Source organism: Triticum urartu, chromosome 2A (genome assembly GCF_056163025.1).
Source record: "Triticum urartu cultivar PI428250 chromosome 2A, HENAU_Tu73, whole genome shotgun sequence".
Classification (NCBI taxonomy): Eukaryota; Viridiplantae; Streptophyta; class Magnoliopsida; order Poales; family Poaceae; genus Triticum; species Triticum urartu.
The window spans coordinates 185,501,185-185,523,235 of NC_141874.1; the positions used below are offsets into that span (position 1 = coordinate 185,501,185).

At 43.6% G+C, this 22,051-nt stretch overlaps 2 protein-coding genes across 2 annotated transcripts; one reads left to right on the forward strand and one right to left on the reverse strand.

Annotated features, from left to right (window-relative positions):
* The first annotated feature begins 9,988 nt into the window (after positions 1–9,988).
* On the forward strand, positions 9,989–14,963 carry AGD5 (ARF-GAP domain 5). The gene is made up of 11 exons (XM_048699880.2): positions 9,989–10,271; positions 11,090–11,148; positions 11,651–11,741; positions 12,307–12,361; positions 12,458–12,548; positions 12,636–12,834; positions 13,208–13,445; positions 13,599–13,777; positions 13,883–14,155; positions 14,249–14,304; positions 14,501–14,963. The coding sequence occupies exons 1-11, from the start codon at positions 10,221–10,223 to the stop codon at positions 14,634–14,636; spliced, it is 1,428 nt and encodes a 475-aa protein (XP_048555837.2). The 5' UTR covers positions 9,989–10,220; the 3' UTR covers positions 14,637–14,963.
* A 1,276-nt stretch (positions 14,964–16,239) lies between these two features.
* Positions 16,240–21,828, reverse strand: ABO1 (IKI3 family protein). The gene is made up of 6 exons (XM_048699881.2): positions 21,392–21,828; positions 20,822–21,136; positions 17,353–20,435; positions 17,156–17,254; positions 16,714–17,035; positions 16,240–16,603 (listed from the first exon to the last, which is right to left on the reverse strand). The coding sequence occupies exons 1-5, from the start codon at positions 21,551–21,553 to the stop codon at positions 16,717–16,719; spliced, it is 3,978 nt and encodes a 1,325-aa protein (XP_048555838.1). The 5' UTR covers positions 21,554–21,828; the 3' UTR covers positions 16,240–16,603; positions 16,714–16,716.
* Positions 21,829–22,051: the final 223 nt, after the last annotated feature.

The following is a 22,051-nucleotide window of genomic DNA, read 5'->3' on the forward strand; positions in this document are numbered from 1 at the left end:
ACCCCTGCAGGGAAGTTAATCTATTCGAATAGCCGTGATCTTCGGTAACAGGAGGACTTGGAGTTGTACCTTGACCTTATGACAACTAGAACCGGATACTTAATACCCTTCCAAGTGCCAGATACAACCGGTGATCGCTCTCTCACAGGGCGACAAGGGGAGGATCATCGGTTAGGATTATGCTATACGATGCTACTTGGAGGTCTTCAGTCTACTCTCTTCTACGTGCTGCAAGACGGAGGCTGCCAGAAGCATAGTCTTCAAAAGGACTAGCTATCCCCCCTTACCCCGGCTTTTTGCAGTTCAGTCCACATATAATAGCCCTATTCCAGTTGATACCAATGCATACATATGTAGTGTAGCTCCTTGCTTGCGAGTACTTTGGATGAGTACTCACGGTTGCTTTCTCCCTCTTTTCCTCCTATCCCTTCTACCTGGTTGTCGCAACCAGATGTTGGAGCCCAGGAGCCAGACGCCACCTTCGACGACGACTACTACTACTCGAGAGGTGCCTACTACTACGTGCAGCCCGCTGACGGCGACCAGGAGTAGTTTAGGAGGATCCCAGGTAGGAGGCCTGCGCCTCTTTCGATCTGTATCCCAGTTTGTGCTAGCCTTCTTAAGGCAAACTTGTTTAACTTATGTCTGTACTCAGATATTGTTGCTTCCGCTGACTCGTCTATGATCGAGCTCTTGTATTCGAGCCCTCGAGGCCCCTGGCTTGTAATATGATGCTTGTATGACTTATTTTATTTGTAGAGTTGTGTGGTGATATCTTCCCGTGAGTCCCTGATCTTGATCGTACACGTTTGCGTGTATGATTAGTGTACGATTAAATCGGGGGCGTCACAAATACCTAGTTCAATCTCGTTACCGGCAAGTCTCTTTACTCGTTCCGTAATGCACTATCCCGCAACTAACTCATTAGTTGCATTGCTTGCAAGGCTTATAGTGATGTGCATTACCGAGAGGGCCCAGAGATACCTCTCCGACAATGGAGTGACAAATCCTAATCTCGATCCATGCCAACTCAACAAGTACCATCGGAGACACCTGTAGAGCACCTTTATAATCACCCAGTTATGTTGTGATGTTTGGTAGCACACAAAGTGTTCCTCCAGTAATCAGGAGTTGCATAATCTCATAGTCATAGGAACATGTATAAGTCATGAAGAAAGCAATAGTAGTAAACTAAAATGATCAAGTGCTAAGCTAACGGAATGGGTTAAGTCAATCACATCATTCTCTAATGATGTGATCCCGTTAATCAAATGAAAACTCATGTCTATGGCTAGGAAACTTAACCATCTTTGATTCAACGAGCTAGTCAAGTAGAGGCATACTATTGACACTCTGTTTGTCTATGTATTCACACATGTACTAAGTTTCCGGTTAATACAATTCTAGCATGAATAATAAACATTTATCATGATATAAGGAAATGTATAATAACTTTATTATTGCCTTTAGGGCATATTTCCTTCAATGCGGTCAACATGCTCTTTGATAACTGGGTCAAATTCAGCCAACATTTCAACCAGTCCTAGGAAATTCCCATTGCTCTCTTGGTACAACTTGCTATTGCTGCCACGAAATGCTATATTATGTTCTGCAAGAAATTTTACAATCAACAAAATCCCGAGCAAAACTTTTCTCCAATGCTCCTTTTCCTTTTCAAGTTCTCGCTGAGCAACTTTATCAATTGTTTGATTCTTCTGCATCCTGAGACGGAAGTCATACCTTGCAGTCATATTTGTGATATGATATCTACTTGATTCATTCTCTTTTAGTCTAGCCCCAAGATGAATCCAGTCACTTAAACCCTAATTTGCTAGATGTCCTCTCACATGCCCCCTTTTTAATAATTTGCAACAAAAACAAAATGCTTTACCGAGGCCGTTGTTGTACACAAGCCACTCTCTGTCAAACTTTTTTCCATTTGAGAGAATTCTACTAAATGATAATGCAGAAAACCTTCTAGAGAACTTGTCATAAGGACCATACTCAATATTTTCTCTTTTAGGACCCTTTTGCAGCAAGATATATCAATCTTTTTCGGATCAAGTCCATCCCAATTTCTAGGATCAAATATATCAGGATGAACGGAATTATTCATGTCATCCGAAATATTAGGATCATGATCTTCATCTAAAATATTGACATCATTACCTTCATCAATTTCTGTAGCGGCAACCTCAACCTCTTGCGCATTATCAGCAAGACCATGATCACCTTCATGAATTTCTGCAGTGACAACCTCAACCTCTACTACATTATCATTGTGACCATCATCAATATTACCATATGGAGTATGATTTTCAGAATTATTTTGGGGTACTATCACAACAAATTTATCAAGAGCACCCCTTTAAATTTGAGCATATTCTTCTAATTTATGTTTCTTCTTACGCTTGAAGGCACCAGAATCATACTTTCTTCCAGAACTAGAATGCATGATTATTTTTGTTTCAATGAAATATATACTCTATCAATTTATTTGAACTGGTGAGCTCACATGAAATATAGGCTTCTGACATGTATAGGTAGTTCAAAAAACTTACAATCAGATAGAACCTTGATTTTGGACTTGGACGGTAGTACAAGCAACTACTGAAATTCTTGAATTTGTGACTACTTCTGAACTTGAACGACTGCACAAAAAATCGTTCCCAAACATATTAACACAACTTTGTAATTTGTATCAAAATTAGAGAAAAGGGGAGAGCGTAAGGAGCAGGGAGGGCACCACACCGGTTGGTCTTCTGTTCCTGTTGGGAGGCACCACGACAGTGTCGGCCGGCCGCCGGCGCGACGGCGTCGAGCGCTAGAAAGTAGTCCTCTTCTTGCCCGTCACCTCGCTGAACCTGCAAGGTTGCAACGCGATCGGCGATCGCCACGATGCCACTGAGCCGTCGATTCAGTTGGAAGCGATGGGGAGATGGAAAGCCTAGCGACTAGGCAGGGAATAGGAAGCGGAAGTTAAGGAAGCGATGGGGCTATCGTTTCATCTATGATCGATCAATCCATCTCATTTGGGCCTGCAGCTCATCGCTGGAGACTTGACCGGACCAGGCCCAAGAAGGCCTAAAACTGAATTTTTTCCAGACTATACATATATGTATATGGACCCTAGTTGGGGGCCCCAGAATTTTGGGGGCCCTGTGCGAGCGCATAGCTCGCACAGGCCCTTGGACGGCCCTACCTCCCGGAGGGAAGTTTTCCCGGCAAAACAGCTCCGCCGGAGCCCTAGATTGGTTCCGCCAAGGTTCCGCCTCGTGGCGGCGGAGTTTCTTCCTGAAAGCTTGCTTATGATTTTTTTCCTCGACGAAATACTCCATATAGCCAAAGATGGGCATCAGAGGGCTGCCAGGGGGCCCATGAGGTAGGGGCGCGCCCACGGGGGTAGGGCGCGCCCCCCACCCTCGTGGACGGTGGGTGGCCCCCCTCTGGTACTTCTTTCGCCCAATATTTTTTATATATTCTGAAACATGCTCCCGTAAAGTTTTAGGACTTTTGGAGATGTGCAGAATAGGTCTCTAATATTTGCTCCTTTTCCAGCCCAGAATTCCAGCTACCAGCATTCTCCCTCTTCATGTAACCCTTGTAAAATAAGAGAAAATAGTCATAAGTATTGTGACATAATGTGTAATAACAACCCATAATGCAATAAATATCGATATAAAAGCATGATGCAAAATGGACGTATCACTTACACATTATGAAGGTACATTAAAATGTGCAACAGCCTGGGTTTACCCACCCTTCTTGGAAGATGGCCTCTTCTTGGACAATGTGCCATTGAAACCGGGCTGTGTGAAGTGCTACGTGATTGAAGTAAAGCCTGGATTCAATGAATTTGCCCTGAAGAATGTCCTAGGAGACTTCAATGAGCAAAGGACCTTGGGAGAAACACTGTTACATCACATCCAGTGGCCACGAAAGGAAATGGAGTTCATCGATGAGATTCCTGAAGCCCCGCGAAGAGCAACCACTGTCTCCCCTCAACCGGTGACGCTCTCCTTGCCACATCAGCTCTCGCGGGCTGATGCATCAACCTGTGATCAGCTGGCCCGACTTTGTAGCATACATGCCATGTCATCCTCTGCCCCCAAGCAGCCAGTGGCAAGGCCTACAAACGCCAATGACGCACCACCGGTTCATATGCCGGCCGCTGAAGCAGCGGGGGGAGACCCAGCTGCAGCACATGCTCAGCAGACCAACCTGGTGGAACAGACTCCTAAGCAGTCTGATGCTTCAGAACCGCCTACTAAGCAGCCTATAGGTCCAAAACCGACTGCTCATCAGTCCGTCGGTCCGCAGGCGCGTGATCAGCATACCAATGCGTCAGCACTTCCTGCTCAGCAAACCAACGCGTTGGCATGGCCTCCTCAGCACACCGACAAGTTGGCACCACCTGCGCAGAAACCCGACATAGTTTCAACGCATGGTCAGCAGTCTGATGCCTCTGCTCCTACAACCCAGCAGTCCATCACAGCAGCACCGCCAGCTCAGCGGTACGGCATAGATAAACCGTCTGCTAAGCAGTCTGTCCAAGCTTCACTGTCGGCTCAGCAGTCTACCGTGTAGGCAACCAGACGTTATGCCAAAAATGCTTCAAGTACGAAGAAGGAAGTGGCCAAAAAGGCTACACCCACAACCACGAGGAAGCGCAGCGGGAGAGTGAAGAGGAAAGAGAATGATTGCCTCTTACTTAAAGCACTCATCGCCCAGAACCAAATTAACAGCAGATTGTTCGAATCGGGGAGTAATATTATTTCTGATGCCATGGGTGATGAAGAAGTACGTTTGTTGCTTGCTAAAAATAAAGCAGGCGTACTTGAAGCACACAATTACGTCCATGGCCATCCATTTCTTGTTGGCGAATACTTTGATGAGTGCAGCTCCAGTTGTCGCGAGTTACATGAATATTGCATGGATCAAATGTCAAAAGGTCATCACCATTTGCTAGTCCACTACAACAGAGATCATTTCCGACATGATGTTGTTTCCATCATTGTGAGTTTCGAGGACTTACATCTATTCTTCAACTTCAACGTGCTCGATGCCACTCTTGTTAGATGCGTGATTTTGTAAGCACTTAACAAACTCTGATCAACTTCTCCATACAAGGCTGTAAATGATAAACAGATAACTATATTTTATTCCTATCAAGGGATTGAACGCGCAGAGAATACAAAGTGAGAGTGTGTATTTCATAGATCTTGCATTAGCAAATGGCACAACATTACATGAAAAGGACCGACGGGACTGGGCCGTTAACACGGTTGTCCGTATTTTCGAAAATACGTCCCATGCAGAATCATTTCTCTGGCCATATCATGAATGGTAAGTCAAGTAAACAACCACACATACACTGATTTTCTTTCAGATTTCGACATCATTCATAAGTTCATGGCTTTCTTAATATGTAGCAATCACTGGATATTGGTATTCATTGTTCCAAACAAGAACGCAGTTTACTACATCGATTCTCTCAGCGAGTCAACAAACACTCAGGATCTGACGCATCTTCAGCAATTCTTGGATAGGTATTGAATTCTATGATGTTGAAATTAATTTGCATTCATATCTGGTTCAATAATTGATATTGTCAAAATTCATCATCATTTGCAATGTGCTCGCATTGTGGGAAACTAAAACAGGGAACCTGTTCAAGAGGAAACTACCTCTGCAGCATGAGATCGTTTCTCCGGTAACACACCGAAATCCATTATTTTCGAAAAATTTATCCAACAGTCTGCAAATACCTTTCCTTACGCTAGTCAAATGTTCAAACTTCTAAATAAACCTCTTTCTATTTTGTCCAAGAAAATAATACATCTAACACCGGTTAGGTTGTTCCTGACAGGACAAATACATGACTAATTTTGTATAAAAAATCGATGTCCTCAGCAAGAAGCAGGGACCAACCTTTGTGGATACTATGTTTGCAGACACATGATCTCCATTTGCAAATTCGCTGATAGTTGTGACGATCCTCGCGAATTAGTATCAATAAGTCTATCTTAATTAATATCTTCTACTTCACTCATATGGCACATTCTGATCTTAAAAATATCGTATCTCATCTTAAAACCGAGGACCCCTGAATCGCTTCCGGCTGGTGAATTGCTGATGGTTCGGAGATTTATCAGCGGCTTCTTCCTGGATCACTTCATCAATCCCACTGGTGATAATGAAGATTTCAGCATGCGTTCCCCTAAAACATTGAGTAAGAGTTAGCCGCTAAATATATAACGCATGGATCCATTGTTTTCCATCTGATGAGGTCTTCGTATTTCGTACATTATGATTAATTATGTAATGCATATATGTGTGGACAAATCATTGAAATTTAGCTACCATATGTTCAATTGCAATTGTTGCAAAATCTGATGAATGTTCTTCCTGTGGACACCATTTGTTCAATTGAATATTGTGGCGAATTTGCTTTTTGCGTGCCGATTCAAAATGAGATATTTTTGTTTATTTGTACAATTAAATATTGTGATGAATTTGCTTTTTGCATGCCAGTTCAAAATGAGATATTTTTGTTTTAACCTGGCAATTGCTCCGCACACGATTCAACTAAATAAGTGTGTGCGATCCACATCGGAAAGCATACGTCAATCATAGTGGAACCGTCGGTGATACACAATAGATCGCAAATGATTTGCAGCGCTACTAAGTGTGCATAGGTTCTCCGGAACCGTTTGTGATATCGCGTTATCGCACACGAGAACTTGGAGTAAACCATGCTCGATGCAAAATACAATCACAGTCGTATTTTTTTCAGGAAATGTGTGGGATCCCAAACGAAAAGCACACGTCACTTTTGCGGCAACCGTCGATGATACCTAACAAATCACAAATGGTCTGCAGCACTTGTATGTGTGCGAAGGGGCTCCTGAACCGTTTGTGATAGAACATTATCGCAGACGGTAATTGTTGGAAAATGTGTGCGATGGAGTCTAGCATGGCAGACGAGTTACGCAGAAAACTCGTGTGTGATAGGGCACAAATCGCACACAGTTCATATGTTGGCCCGTGTGCCTTACATACTGTTTCCCAAACGGTTCGTTACGACAGACTGTATGGTTTCACTGTGTCATTAGAAACGCTTAATCACCGATACCACACGTGCGAAAGAATTTAGTGTGTGCTGCATCGCATACGATTACATTTTGGAAGGCCTCTGGATCACTGTTCCATATCCCCGATGGTTTCTGGGTCGTGTGGGAAGGACCCCCTATCGCACACACTCACTTGGCGACGGTTCCGAAGGCCGTCGCGGAAAGGGGTTAAAAACCGTTTGTTTAGGACCGACGCGCACTAGTGAGAACATAAACTTGCGGCAATGGAAGAATTGTTTCGGCTCTCACTCTGGGGGTTTTCGAATCTTTCCGACTTTATGAGTTGGAATTAGGGCAAACGGAGCCACAGTGGGCCAACAAGCAGACATAGTGCACCCTCCTAGGGTACGCCACCTAAGCTTGTGCCCTTCTTGATCATCGTCTGGTGCCTCCCCGAACCTTCTAGGGTCTCTTCACGTTCAAAAAAAAATTTACCGTAAAATTTCATCGTGTTTGGACTTCGCTTGGTATGTTTTTTCTATGAAAACAAAAAATAGGCAAAAAACAGGAACCGACACTAGACACTGAATTAATAGGTTAGTCCATAAAAATGATATAAAATGACATATAAAGCATACAAGATTGACGATATAATAGCATGAAACAATGAAAAATTGTAGATACGTTGAAGAAGTATCATGGAGATGCGTATCTTTATTTGGCTTCACCCGCGCAAAAATAATTTTAAGTGGATTAGTGATACGAACATAGAGCTATGCTTTCACATGTGTTGTCAGTGTCATACTTGTGGTAATGACTTTGGATCCCTTGAGAGCATTTACTGCTCAAGCATCGCTTCACTTAGTTTAGTTCCCTTTTATTTTTGTCTTTTATTTTTCCATCAGTAGTTTAGTAAGCACTCCCTTTCTATTTGTCTTCCTAGCAACCGAGTGAAGTAAACTATCTTTAGACTTCAGTTTGTGTGTGTACGGGAGATTGATAAACCTTACTTACAGCGATTTTTCTACAAAAACCCTGTGCATTTGTAGGGCATCACTAAGCTAACTCTTACTAATGTGTGCCTCTCGGCCATTCCTACTTTCTCTATGGGCCTTTTCATTCTGGGAGAAGGGGTTCATGCGAAATTTCATAATGTTCGTGCTTGATTTTTCTGGGATGATAGCGTTAAAAAACATAAATACCACATGGTCAGACATGTTGATCTATGTAGACCTAGAAAACCATAGAGGTCTAGGGATTTCCAACTCTAAACAGATGAACCTAGCCCTAGTTACTAACTGGATTTGAAAAATCTCGCAAAACGACAACGAGTTGTGGGCCCTGTTCTTAAAGTCAAATACTTTCCGAACAGACTCCTTCTTTGCGTGCATTGTTGAGGCCACACAACTATGGAATGAGATCCAGAAATGTAAGGAGATATTTATTTTAGGAGCCAAATTCTCGATAGGGAATGAGAAGGAGGACACCAAATTTTGGCTGTCAAAATGGATTGCGGACAAATCCCTATTCGCGATGTATTGTCTCTGTTTGTAATCGCCATGTAACCTCAGACGCTATTTAGCGATGATTTTTCCTCTGGTTCGACCATCATCGTTTTTGCAATCTCTATTGACGGCGGAAGCTAATTCCTTGGACAATATGAGTTCTTTGATTGAACATCGTATCGCTCAGTCGACCGAGACATGATTACCTCGGAGATGGAGGCCTTAGGTGGCAATCGATCCAAGACCCCCCCCAAGTCCCCGTATGCCCAAGGCCCCAAAGTCGTTTGCCAACCCCGTGGCCACACGTATTGCCCTAGTTCTTCCTTTGACAAGTTGCCTTGGACCACCTTCCCTTGGCTCTGAACCTCCAAAAACGTCATGGACCGAGCCACGGCAACCGCGCTCTATGTAGGTCCTTGGAGGACATTAATCACATCCTTTTCCAACGCGTCCCTGCTCGATTATTATGGAGCTACGTCTCAGAATGTGTTTGGACAAATTTGGCACCCGAATTCAATGGTGCTAGCGCTTGTGCTCTTGCGTAACGTTCGATGCCAACACCATCTCTTAGCCTGGAGAATGTTTAATGCTTTAGCCTGGACGCTATGAACTACCTGTAACAAACTTGCCATTAAGGGAACCATTCCTGCTCACCCTGCTAATTATATCTTCAAATATTGTTTTTATTTCAACAAAGGTGCCCCTCTAAGGAAGAGGAAGGACTGTGAGGCGGCGACGACCATCCTTAACAAGATCAAACACATTCATGCTGTTTCACAGGAGCTCTTGAGCTTGTTGTAGTTATTTCATTTCTATTTCAACGCTCTTTTTGAGTCGCAAGTTGTATCCATTGCTTTTATTCGGTTATGTAAAACAGTAACTCTGTGCTACTTCGGCCGATGTTGGCTTTATTAATTTAAAACCGGATGCTTCTTGTGTCAGTTTTCTAAAAAAAAACAATGATGAACGCAAAACAATAATTCAGATGTTATTTTTTCTAAAAGAACCAGATGTTAATAATCGAGGATATACTAACATCCCAAAAACCGAGGATAAACATGACTCAGACATGCACGTTTCAAAAATCATCACGAAAACGAGAAAGGTTGACTAGGCAGGCGGCTGGTGCGCGTGTATGTTCGTGTCATCTTCATGGTTCCCTTTCCATTTCCACATTTGTGGACCAGATCAAAATGGCAGCGCCATTCCAACTGACGTGGTTTACACTGGTCGGTGCTATTGTAAGTGTGAATGCAACAAATAATAAATAATTATTCCTTTATTGGTTTGTAATCGTGGTCTGTCGTGCCGTGATTAGGCCAGCAGACCCTCACAGCACCGTCATTACCGCATCGCACACAAAAATATAATCTCGTGAACAAAAACAAGTTTTTTTTCCAACAGAAAAAAACTACTCAGAGAGAGAGAGAGAGAGAGAGAGAGAGAGAGAGAGAGAGGGCACGCGAGCGAGGAAGGTCAAGCCGAGAGGAGACGCACAGATCCCTCCCTCTCCTCTGCACATCTCTCCTCCCTCCCTCCCCCACGACGCGGCAAAAACAGGGAGGAGAGAGGGCGAGAGAGGGAGCCCGAGCCCGAATCCCTGCGATCCCCCCCTCCCGGTCGGAGGATCCGGCGATCAGCCATGAACGAGAAGGCCTCCGTCTCCAAGGAGCTCAACGCCAGGCACAAGAAGGTCCGTCCCGTCGCCACTGTTTCCCCCTCCCCCTCTCGGCACCACCATCATTAGATCGGCGCCGCACGCTGCTGCTTCGAATGGACCGGGAATCAAAACAGAGCCGACGGGACGCGCAGCTCCTCTTTTCGGGCGGGATTCGGGATCCGCGACGGCGTGGATCTGCGATTGGTTTTGCGGTTCCTGACAAGGAGCAGATCCGAGCTTTGCTTCGCCGCGTTCCGATGGCCGGGAAATCAATCGAGGAGCCGGACGCGGTAGCTGGCTTTGCGTTTGGCAGCTCCGTCAGACGGCCTCGTCGAAGCCGGTTGAGATATGGGAATCGCCATTCGGTGGTTTGGTTGTAAATTTGATCGCTCTATTACGGATTTCAGTCTCCTGGGTGGGATTACAGAGAACGCGCAATGCTTGCTCATATGCTGCTTCATAGTATCTGCTGCTCATACCTTGGGGCACAAAACTTGAGTAATACCCTCCCATTCGATAGAGTAGGAGCACTCTATTATGTATGTCTGCGGTGTAGTAGCACTCTAGTATGTCTACGGTGCCGAATAAGGGCGAGCATGACGTAGATTCCAATCAAATACCACTTCAATTTTGTGCCTCCTATATTTGTGTAGCGTATATCGTGGATCAGAAGGGTTATAACATCGTGTAAGTAATCTCACCATCTATCTTTGATGTCACATGAGCCAAAAGGAAGCGACACCATGTGTGCTTGTTATGTTGCAATCACAATCTTCTGTTACGCGTGTTACTCATGTTTGTCGCGTAGCGTTTATGACCCATTGTCATTCTTCGTCTACATTTATTTCCAGATATTGGAAGGCCTTCTGCGGTTGCCGGAGAACAGAGAATGTGCAGACTGCAAGTCAAAGTGAGTGGTCCCGTGCAATTGGTTGTTTTTACCGTATCTATTGATGGATCAGACAAAAATTATGTTACCGATAGATTTGACATCGCCTATTTTGGTAGGCAGCTGTTTGATTCATGAATTGGACATTTCAGTGGTCAGTTCCATTTGCTGATCTGTGTTATGTTATACAGTTAATGCTATAGTAGTTATTTTATGCCTTACCTTGTGTTTCAAGATTTAATATTTTAACTTTGGCCTTTATTATGCACGCGGGAATAGATTTATCGCGTGGATGTATCATTAGTGCTTGTATCTAGACATGTAACAACTGCAATCTGTGGAGAAAGATGTTGAAATGACATTGTTCAGTTATAGTTGCCTTTTAGGCTAGTCTTTTCCCTCTATCTCCGTTCACATGTGCAGATGCTTTGAGTTCCATTTCTATGCATTCATTGTGTATCAACACTCATGCTCACAATTCTTGTTCTACTCAACAATTGCTAACACTTTGCCCGTGCTGCAGGGGTCCTCGATGGGCAAGTGTCAATCTTGGGATCTTCGTATGCATGCAGTGTTCTGGAATTCATAGAAGCCTTGGGGTACACATATCAAAGGTCAGTGACTAATCATTTGCATCCTTTTTCCGACTCCACTCTCACCGGAAAAGCTTTGTCCTTCATTGAGTTGTTCCGACAAAACTTAGTAGAAGCCACAATGGTGATGCCTGGCTTGAGGTGAAGAACTTTCAGGACAATCTGGGCATGCTAAGGGTTCTTTATCAAACGTTTTAAACTCATTGCCTGCTAATAGGTAAATGGAGTTGATGTAAACGTATCATAATACAACCCAATAAAGTGGTCATCATGTGCTACAACTCGGTTTCAGTGGATTAGCTTAGCCCCCTCATACCACATTTTGTAGGACACTCTCTTTTTTCTTTGATTTTGAGCATTAATATGCTTATGTTTCTTTAGGTTATTATTTCCTTTACTTTGGTCTTGTGGCATTTCAGTACAATTTTGTTGAGCAGAAACCAAAAGTTTACTTACCAGGAGAGAATTCAATTCTTTACTTCATATGTTTCCTTCCTATCATCTTGTCTACTGTATTATGTACATTTAAGAGATTAGGCAGCATTAATTTTTTTTCATTCTTACAAAACATTTCTTCCTGATGCAGGTAAGGTCTGCTACTCTGGATACATGGTTGCCAGAGCAAGTTGCATTTATTCAATGTATGGATTACTTTCTCCTGGAGTTTCTAAATGCAAATTTTTGTTAACAAAACTATGATTTCACTTGACACGATAATTGTATTCATGTTCTTGCAGCAATGGGAAATGAAAAGGCAAATGGCTATTGGGAAGCAGAGCTGCCCCCTAATTATGACAGGGTTGGGATAGAGAACTTCATCCGTGCAAAGTATGATTATTCCTGCTCTTTCTATCTAGTGTAACGTGTTCTCTGTACTTTTCAAATAATGTAAGTAACATCATATCTGAAATATAGATACGAGGACAAGAGGTGGATACCGAGGAATGGAACATCAAAACTGCCCTCTAGTGCTCGAGATGAGGAGAGCTCTGAATCTCAGGCCAGTCATGCTAACAGGGGTGGGCACGCTCAAAAACCTTCATTTGAGCAACATCGTGTTTCACCAGCTGCTACGAAAAGAACTGTTCCAGTGGCTTCTAGGATGCACACGCAGGTAACTCTTTTGTACTACCACAAGCTTTTAGTATGCAACTATTAATTTGTTGGCACCTGGCCTTGATGGCCCTTGTATTTTTTTTCTAATGATGAAATGTTAACAATTCATGTTGCAAAATTCTTGTTACTATGCATGTTTAAAAAATCAGGGTTATTATCTGTTGCAAGTTTCTTAACTAATATCAACCGTCTAAATATGTAATCTTAAATGAAGAAAGACCTGTAAGCTCTTATATAGGGTTTGTTATATGCATTTGATCACATCTACTTTAAGTAATCTCGGGGTCTCTGCTTAGTTTTTTTTATTCACTGTATCCTATTGAACAAAATTTTCTTCTGCTGATAACCTTGATTTTCGATCTGGAATATAGGCATCACCTCAGCCAAAAGCAGAACTACCAGTTCCCAAGGTTGCTTCGCCTCCTCAGCCAGCAAAATCTCCTGCTAAAGTTGATGTGACACCCCCAAAAGTTCATCAGCCATCGGTTGCACCCCCTCCTAAAGTTGACTATGCCATTGACCTCTTTAACATGTTATCGATGGACGGAACAACTGAGAAAGAACCAGTGTCATCTTCCAATGACGATAATGCTTGGGATGGCTTCCAGTGTAAGCTCTTATGAGTAATATTTTGAATGAGAAACTATTCTCTTGTCATGAGCACTGCATCATGTTTATTTTGTACACTTAGTGGAGATACCATGTTTTTGGATTGCCATGTCAATTTGTTTTGCATTCCTCATGGATATTAAAATTATTCAGCTGCAGAACCAGCACCTAACTCCGAGAAAAAGGATACTGCTAAGCCAGTAGAAAGTAAGGCCCAGTCTACATCGGGAATCGAAGACTTATTTAAAGACTCGCCAGCTGTGGCAGCGTCTTCAGCTCCAGTTGCTTCCAAATCAAACCCACAGACAGATATCATGAGTCTGTTTGAGAAGGTCAGCACAAGCACTCCTCGCACTACTTATATATTTATTTGAAATGGCTCTGACCACAAGAGCACATGTAGGCTCTACCTAAAGAAATACTTGTTTTTTCTGCAGTCGAATATGGTATCACCATTTGCTATCCATCAGCAGCAGCTTGCTTTTATGACCCAGCAACAAGCTTTACTGATGGCTGCTCTTAAATCTGGAAATGCACCCCAAATGGTTCCTGGGAATGCACCCCAAATGGTTCCCGGGAATGCTAGTGTGCTAAATGCTAATGGTTCTAATGCCCCTAATGGAAGCTTGCCTTCCCATAGCTGGCCAAATCTAGGTTATCAGAACCCTGCATCTATTCCAGCAGCAGCACCACAAAATGGTGTCGCCAAGGTGATGACTTGTGGATAATGTTTAGATACGTGCACTCGAAGGTTAGTTATATTGATTGTTTCATCTCTCTCTCTCTGGTCTACTGTTCGGCAGGCTGGGACCAACAATCAGGACTTCTTTTCTGGGAACTTCGGTTTTGGTTCGCCGGGGTAAGTTTTGTTATCTTCATAGGTTTGTTGCTACTTAAGCAATACTCCCTCCGTCCCAAAATAAGTGTCTCAACTTTGTACTAGCTTTAGTATAAAATTGTGCTAAAGTTAAGACACTTATTTTGAGACGGAGGGAGTACTAGATATGGAAACAGATTTTACATTTTGTTTTCTGATGCCATCTGTGGGTTTGCAGCATGGCAGCAAATGGGGCCACAACCGCAGGTGCTAACAAGAGCGCATCCACCCCTACCTCTTCTACCCTGCCCTCTCAATCAGGCAAAGAGTACGATTTTTCCTCATTAACGCAAGGAATGTTCTCGAAGCGATGAGTGGCTTGCAATACTTGGAAATGGATGAGGCCTCCATTGGGCGCAGATTTAGGGAGAAGTTGGGGGGAAGCTTGTACACTGTTTTACCGAGGCAGCTTTGCCAATTGTGGATACATAGTTACATCACCTTGTGGGCCAACAAGCGCGGATATGGCAGAAAACTGCTCATGTTGTTTCCTACAGCTGAATAGTCTCATTGTTACAGTGATGCCAAAGAACTTCAAACAGAGGATTCCCCTTTTCTCTTGTTCAGGGTGTAGTTGCAATACCATATGTCGATTACTTTGTATTGTACGCCAATAATTTTATTCCGTTGTGTTCCATATATGTGATTGTATTGTTGTGACTTGCCCTTTAAATGCACTGAACGCTTGTTTATTGGTATCCTTTGATGGGTTTGCCTAGTTATTGCACATCTAAGTGACTCAATCAAGCATAAAAGAGAAAAGGAAAAAAAAACATGTACGCAATCTTTGCATAAGATCAATGACATAAGAAGTACTTCCTTTCAAGCTATGTTAGTTTGAAACGATCTTATATTGTGTTGTGGGATGGAGGGAGTAGGATATGTGGTAACATAGCTTGAAAAAACTTATATTGTGTTGTGGGATGGAGGGAGTAGGATATGTGGTAACATAGTTTGAAAAAACTTGTATTGTTGGGATGGAGGGAGTAGCATATGTGGTAACATAGCTTGAAAAATGATCTTATATTGTGGGATAGAGAAAGTAGTAGCATACTCCTTCCGTCCTTAAAAGTGTACTTACAATTTTGTTGGAAAGTCAACTTTTTATATATATTTGATCATATTTATACAATAATACATCAACATTTATGCCATCAAATTGAGGGCAGGCCTGGCGCAGTGGTGAAGTCCTCCCCACTTGTGTCAAGAGGTCCTGGGTTCGAACCAGCCTCTCTGCATTGCACTTTGCAAAGGTAAGACTAGGTTCCTATAATCCCTCCCCAGACCCCACCTTGTGTGGGAGCTTCTATTTACTGGGTCTGTCCTTTATTTATGCCATCAAATTAGTAGAGTTTGATGGCGTGTCCGAGGTGTTGCCATGGTCTGATTCATTCAATGTTAATGGCATCACCTTTGGCGAGCCACCTTGAAGGTCTGCATATCAGCAATGGAGCCGCATCAAGTAAGGGTGAGGAGATGATCCGTCATTTTTATTTTAGTGGCTATTAAGGTGGTGACAAAGGTGGTGTCAAGTTCAGAGGATTCTTCAGTCTTGATTGTATTTTTCCTTTTTGGCTAGTGCTCCTTTGTACAAAGGCTAGCATTTTGCTATTTTTTCAGTTGTCACGTCGATGTGTACGTGACGTGTAGTATGATCCTTATGACATAAATGAGACATATTATCATGCAAAAAAAAAATAGTAGCATTAGATTCATAATAAAATATAGTTTCATCATATACCAATTTAGTTTCACAAATATTAATATATTTTTGCACAAACTCGATCGAACTTTGAGATAGTTTGACCCTCCAATAAAATTTAAAGTACACACGGAGGAAATATGTGAATACCACCGTGAAAATATATCAGCATTTACTACGTATTGATGTACCTTAAGAGAAGTAGCATATGTGAATACCCCCGTGAAAATATATCAGCATTTACTGCGTATTGAAATGTATTACATTTCAGCAATATTCATGGCATGCTTCATTTCTGCCAAAAATAATCAACTGTTGGTACACAAACAAATAGACCACTATACTTGTGATAGACCGATGGCATGAACTCTGATATCCACGATACATGATACAACTACAAAATTGCTGAAACATGTTAGGACGTAACGATCCGCCGATACATGATACAACTACAAAATTGCTGAAACATGTCGGACGTAACGATCCGCCAGATAGAGACATGTTGTACTGCAAACGTTGGGCACCAGAAGCGCTGCCCTGGCCAACCTCCCGTGTCCCAACAGCAACACGCCAGCAAACCTGAAGCAATATTTCAAAAATCACACCGCCATTGTTGACCCGTTCCATGTACCAGTACTATTTCATTCCAAAATGGAGTTAACTTGCAATCAGGGAACTGGAGGGCATACCAGTCAAGGCGGCGACAGAGCTTTGATCCGCCAGGAGGAGGTTTCACTGGCGACAGGCTGATGCGCTCTCAGCATTTTCGTGTAATGCTCAAGGGTATGCGCATTCTCGTCCATCTTGTCAGTAGACATTGTATCCTCAGCCAACTTCACTGCGGCCATCTGCGATACCTCAAAATTATCTCCAGCCAGCTGCACCTGACGGGCGATATCTTCTTTCCCCAGCTGTGTTAGAACTACAAGTAGACCTCTAAGCTCTTTTTGCGCACCAGTGGCCAGAGACATCCCCTTGAGATGCTCCACTAGTGCCATCTCCTCCCCAGGACTGCAGAAACAGTGCTTCTAGTGAGTCGACAAGATAAACAGACAAACAAGCAGAAACAGTACAAAACAGAGATTTCAGTGCAATAATCTGATAACCGGAAAAAAAAACCAAGTCACCTACCTTCCAGCTCGTATCTTGCCAGCTTTCTTTTGACGCCTTGACCCTCGTGACTTGCTTGCGCTGCTAGATATGACAGAAGCACTCGATTCCTTTGTTGACCTGTCCACACAGCATTTGGAAATCACATTAAACAAGGAAGATGGAATTGAAACATTAAGCACAAGGACTTAGGAACTTAAAACGGCAGAATAACAAACCTAGTCGTGTATGCACTCATTTCGCTGAAGCTAGAGCTGACTTCTGAAATGTTGTCGTCTTCGACATCCATAAATCGGTCCTCTGACTGTAGTTTAGCTGCGAGAGATAATCTCCTCTGCCGCACAGCGACATAGCGTGCTAGATATTTACCCACCTTCAGCAATCCTTCCTGATACTCAGATATCAGCACTGCAGCACACTCCAGAGCTGCATCTTTAACAGTATCAACAAGATCCTGCCTGCTGTGCATATAAGCCACTCTAAGAGCCTCTTCCCATTCTCTTGCCATGATGTAGCAGCCTACACCTCTATCAACATCTGAACAATACTCCAGTGCGATTTTGGCGGCATCTCCTGGCTTACCGAGTGCTTGGAACTCATCACATAGCTCCTGTGCTAGTTGAAGAATTTCTTCCTTTGTGAAGTTCAGAAGGCCTGTAACAGTGAACACACCTCTCCAGTCCCCACAGGCATGATAAGCTTTCAAAGATTTCTGATATGATGAGCAACATTGATAAGTTATTGCAGCTTCTCCAAAGCATTTCTCTTCAAAAAGATGGTCGCCCCATGCCTCAAGAATTTGATGTCTTTTATCTGGGTCACTAAATAACTGGAGGCCCAGTGGGAACAGCTGAGGGTTAGAATTAAGGAGTTCCATGCAGTCCGCATGATACTCATTACCAGCAGACACAATGTTTCTGAGAGCACTTTCATATCTTGCAAGTTTCAAATCTATTGTGTACCTCATAATAGCAGGAGGTAGGCATTCAAGACCCTTAAGAAAAGGAAGGAACTCCTTTGGATCTTTTTGGGAATTTAAAGCAACTATAGCAGCAAGATTCAGATCATACAGTCCCAAAGCAGCATTAAAAACAGCTTCTGGTTCTGTTAACCAAAGCAAGTGCTTCAAAGACTCTTCAGCAGATGGGTAAAGCTTCCGTCGGCCATCATCAACCCCATGAAGTTCCAGTTCTCGAATGACTTTAATTCTATTCAATGCTTCTTCCAACAATGGAGGTCCGCTACGCGCCAAAGTGGTCAGTATGCACAGTTCTCTTGATGAGCTTTCTTCTATTTGTTCCTCGAGGGCTTTTCTGATTGCCATCAGTACAGATGTTACTTTGTTCTCTGACAAGGCGCCATGCGGATTTTCACTATCCATTGAGCTCGAGCACTGCTCAGGGAATGATATGTACGCCTCATACAATTTGCCGCTGACATTCTCATTCTTAATTGAGCAAACAAATTCAGTGATGTGGCTAAGGTTATTGACTTCTTTAACAAAATCTGCTGCTGACTTGATAAAAGCTTTCCATCCACAATAATCAACCAACATATTGAAATCTATTCGATGGCGTCTTACCATGTCCATTGCATCTTTGAAACGCCTCTGGACCAGTGCCTGAACAATTGCAACAAGGACCAGCTTTCTAGGGTACATACACTCTAAGTTACCACGGGTTGTTTGAATTATGACAGCCGCTTCATCACCATGGAGAACACCAATCAATTTTGATCCTTTTTCCCACACAGTGATATGCTCTTTGCTTGGCTTTGCTCGAGGATGTTTGTTAACATGGCTATCAATTGTCACTTGGCCGTTTTTTAGGAAAATCTCATTGACGTCCACAATGAACAAAAGATCCTGCTTAGTAGTCACAAGCAAATGGGTCACAACCTGCTCAGTAGCTCCATAAGAACTGGAATAGAATGTGAAGCTGCTGCAGTTGTTGCTCAATAACCTTTTGCCCATGTGCAGCTTACTGCTGTCATCAAGTCCAAGCAGAAGGGTTCGAACCACACCATTTTCATGGCATGGAACGGCAGTCATTGAAGGACATGATGTTGGAAAATCATAATCAGGACAAAGTTCACCGCTTTGTATCGGTGCAGTCATTCTCAACTCTGAACAGTATTTAACAATCTTTCCTCCACTTAACTGGATAAAGGCTGAACCTCCTTTTGCTGGGTTTCGGGAGACTCCAATAACAGGACCCTCCAGAGGCATTCTCTTTGATACTCTAGCTTGCCAACCAGATGAACTCACTGAACCTGGCAAACAGTCCTCAGAACATACAAGTTTAATCTCATTGACAAAGAACAGCGAATCATGTTTTTCTTCTAAGTTACCAGCTTCACTGGACCTCATAGGTGTTGAAGAACAGTAATCACTCCAGCGACAGATACCAATTAAGGTACGTGTATCTATCCACGTGAGGTGCATAGAGTTATTCAAACTGAAGTCACAATGGCAAGGGTCAACAGTTATCCCATTGCCTTCAAACTCTTCCCATTTATCTGCTGCCGGAAGTTCCACAACACATAAGCTGCCATTTGAAAGATAAGCAGTCAAATGGTTCTTTGAGTTCTTGGATACAAAACAAACCTCATTCACGGCACAAGGAAACGCAAGATAGAACAGAGACATAGGGGGTGGCATGAGGCCCAAATGGAGCGGAGTTATAAGGATACGGAGGCCATCAATAACTAATGCAACTGAAGTTTCACTGACAGCAGTAGTCCATGCAAACCTGTGTGCAATGACCTCACCTCCTAGTGTCCAACAAATGAGATGCAGCGGTTTTGTCGGGTCCCAAGAGAACTTCACCCCCTCTTTCTTTGTGTAGCGCAGTTCTTGTTTCAAATACCAGTGATTGTTGCTGCAGGACCATATTTTAATAACATCATACTGGCCACAAGAAACTAGAGCAGCTAGGAGTTCAGAGTTGCAGTTCCATTTTAATGCTTGGATGACAACCTCTGCTGGTTCTTCAATAGAAAAGTGGCTTCTTTCTAAGCCATTCTTCTCATAGAATACAATGAGAGGGCACTTTCCCTCTGTTTTCCTGTCATGGGCAGTGACAACCTTTGCTCCGCTCGGCATCCAGTCTAGTGATTGCCCCATAAAATTATTGGTGTCTGAAGAAGAATGAACCTTTCCAGATTCACGTTCCCAAATAGTAAGTTTTTTAGGGCTATCATCAAAGCCCCCAAGGGTAGCAAAATGTTTTCCATCACCCCTCCAAGAGACACAACTTTGGATCTGACCATCAGAACTATTGATCTCGCATGCAGAAGCACTCTGGGAACAATTATGTTAGAATGGAGAAGACATAACATCACTTTTTACATATATATTATAACATTCATGATAGCAACATGCAATGACTAGGCAGTAGATAATATATACTACACTCCTATCCATGGAGATCAACGGGAGATGTGTTCTAACAGTAATGAATTAAATGCAGTGTGTTTTAAGACTTGAAAAGGCACCGGGATCTGGTGCTAGAAAATCCTATTGCAATATGTTTCCCCAACTCACACCATTCTACCATGAGACCTGCTTACTAAAACAAACACACTAAAAAATCACACCACATTGCTCTACAGGGTCCAATTCATGCATCCGTTATAATCACACTGAATACACCATATCTTTAGTTAGATCAGAAACACAAAACTTACTTGAGGGTCAATAGAAGTCTCAAACAGCACTTCCCAATCATGTGTCATGACGAGCAGTTGCCCCAATCCGGTTGTTACAGAGAGAAGGGCCCCATCAGGACTAGATGCAATGGTCTTGACACCACCCTCCAATCTTCCTACAACTTCGGTTGTTCTTTCCTCCACATTATACAATAAGAGACACCCGTCCGCTGAACCAAGGAGCAGAGACTCCTTCTCCATTAGATAATCCATGGCAACTATGAAATCTCCAGGCTCAAGAAGAACCTCCTCCACATCTGAATCTAGAGTGGTTTTACTCCATTGCAGAGGTTGCTGTGGAAAAGAAAGCATGGCAATCAATAAGACAGGAATACATGCTCTCAACATACAAACACATTTTCTATTGAAAGATCTTTTCATACATACTGAGGAGTTTTTTTTAAATGGAATATACTAATGAACTAGTGTAGCATTACCATGGTTAATTGAATATGAACTCTGTTTGATGTGTAAACACTTTCCAAAATTTAAGCAGGAACCCGCAGTCGCAATAGAATGGAATGGAATCCATGAGTTGAGGATCCGTACCTGGGTGGAGGCGAGGAGATTAACGGAATAGAGGAAGTTGGCGGAGGAGACGAAGAAGGCACGGTGGCGCTCGGCGTCGATGGCGGATACGACGAGGGTCTCGCCGTCGAGATGGAGCTGGAGCTCCTGCACGACCCTGGTCACAAGCTTCAGGTTCTTCATATCGCCGCCTTTCCCCTTAAGTCGCTCGCGGCGGCGCCGAACGAGGACGGTGAGGACAAGGGACCTCCGGTCGCGGCAAAGGGCGTCGGCAAACGAGGGCGGCGATCTTGGTCGGGAGGGGGAGGTGGTACGGGGACACGAGCAAAAGAGGAGGGCGGGGTCGAGGGCGAGGGGGGGAGCTCGCCGGAGTGACGAGGCGCGGCGGACGGCGGGACGGAGGCGCGGGTGTCTAGGGTTGGGGTTTTTGGCAAAAGAGTTCAGGGTGCGATAAGAGGAACTGGCCCGCTTTAATCAAGACTGTCCGTGCACAATCCAAGGGCCACGGTTTAAGAGCAACTCCACTCGTTCGCGCCCCCCCCCCCCCCCCCCACACACACACACACACACACCCACCCCCACCACACACACACAGCGCATAGGCCGGCGCTATTTCGGACACTCGCCCGGCGACTTTTAGGCCTTGGGGACGATTTAGGTCTCAGCCACGCCCCCAGGTGC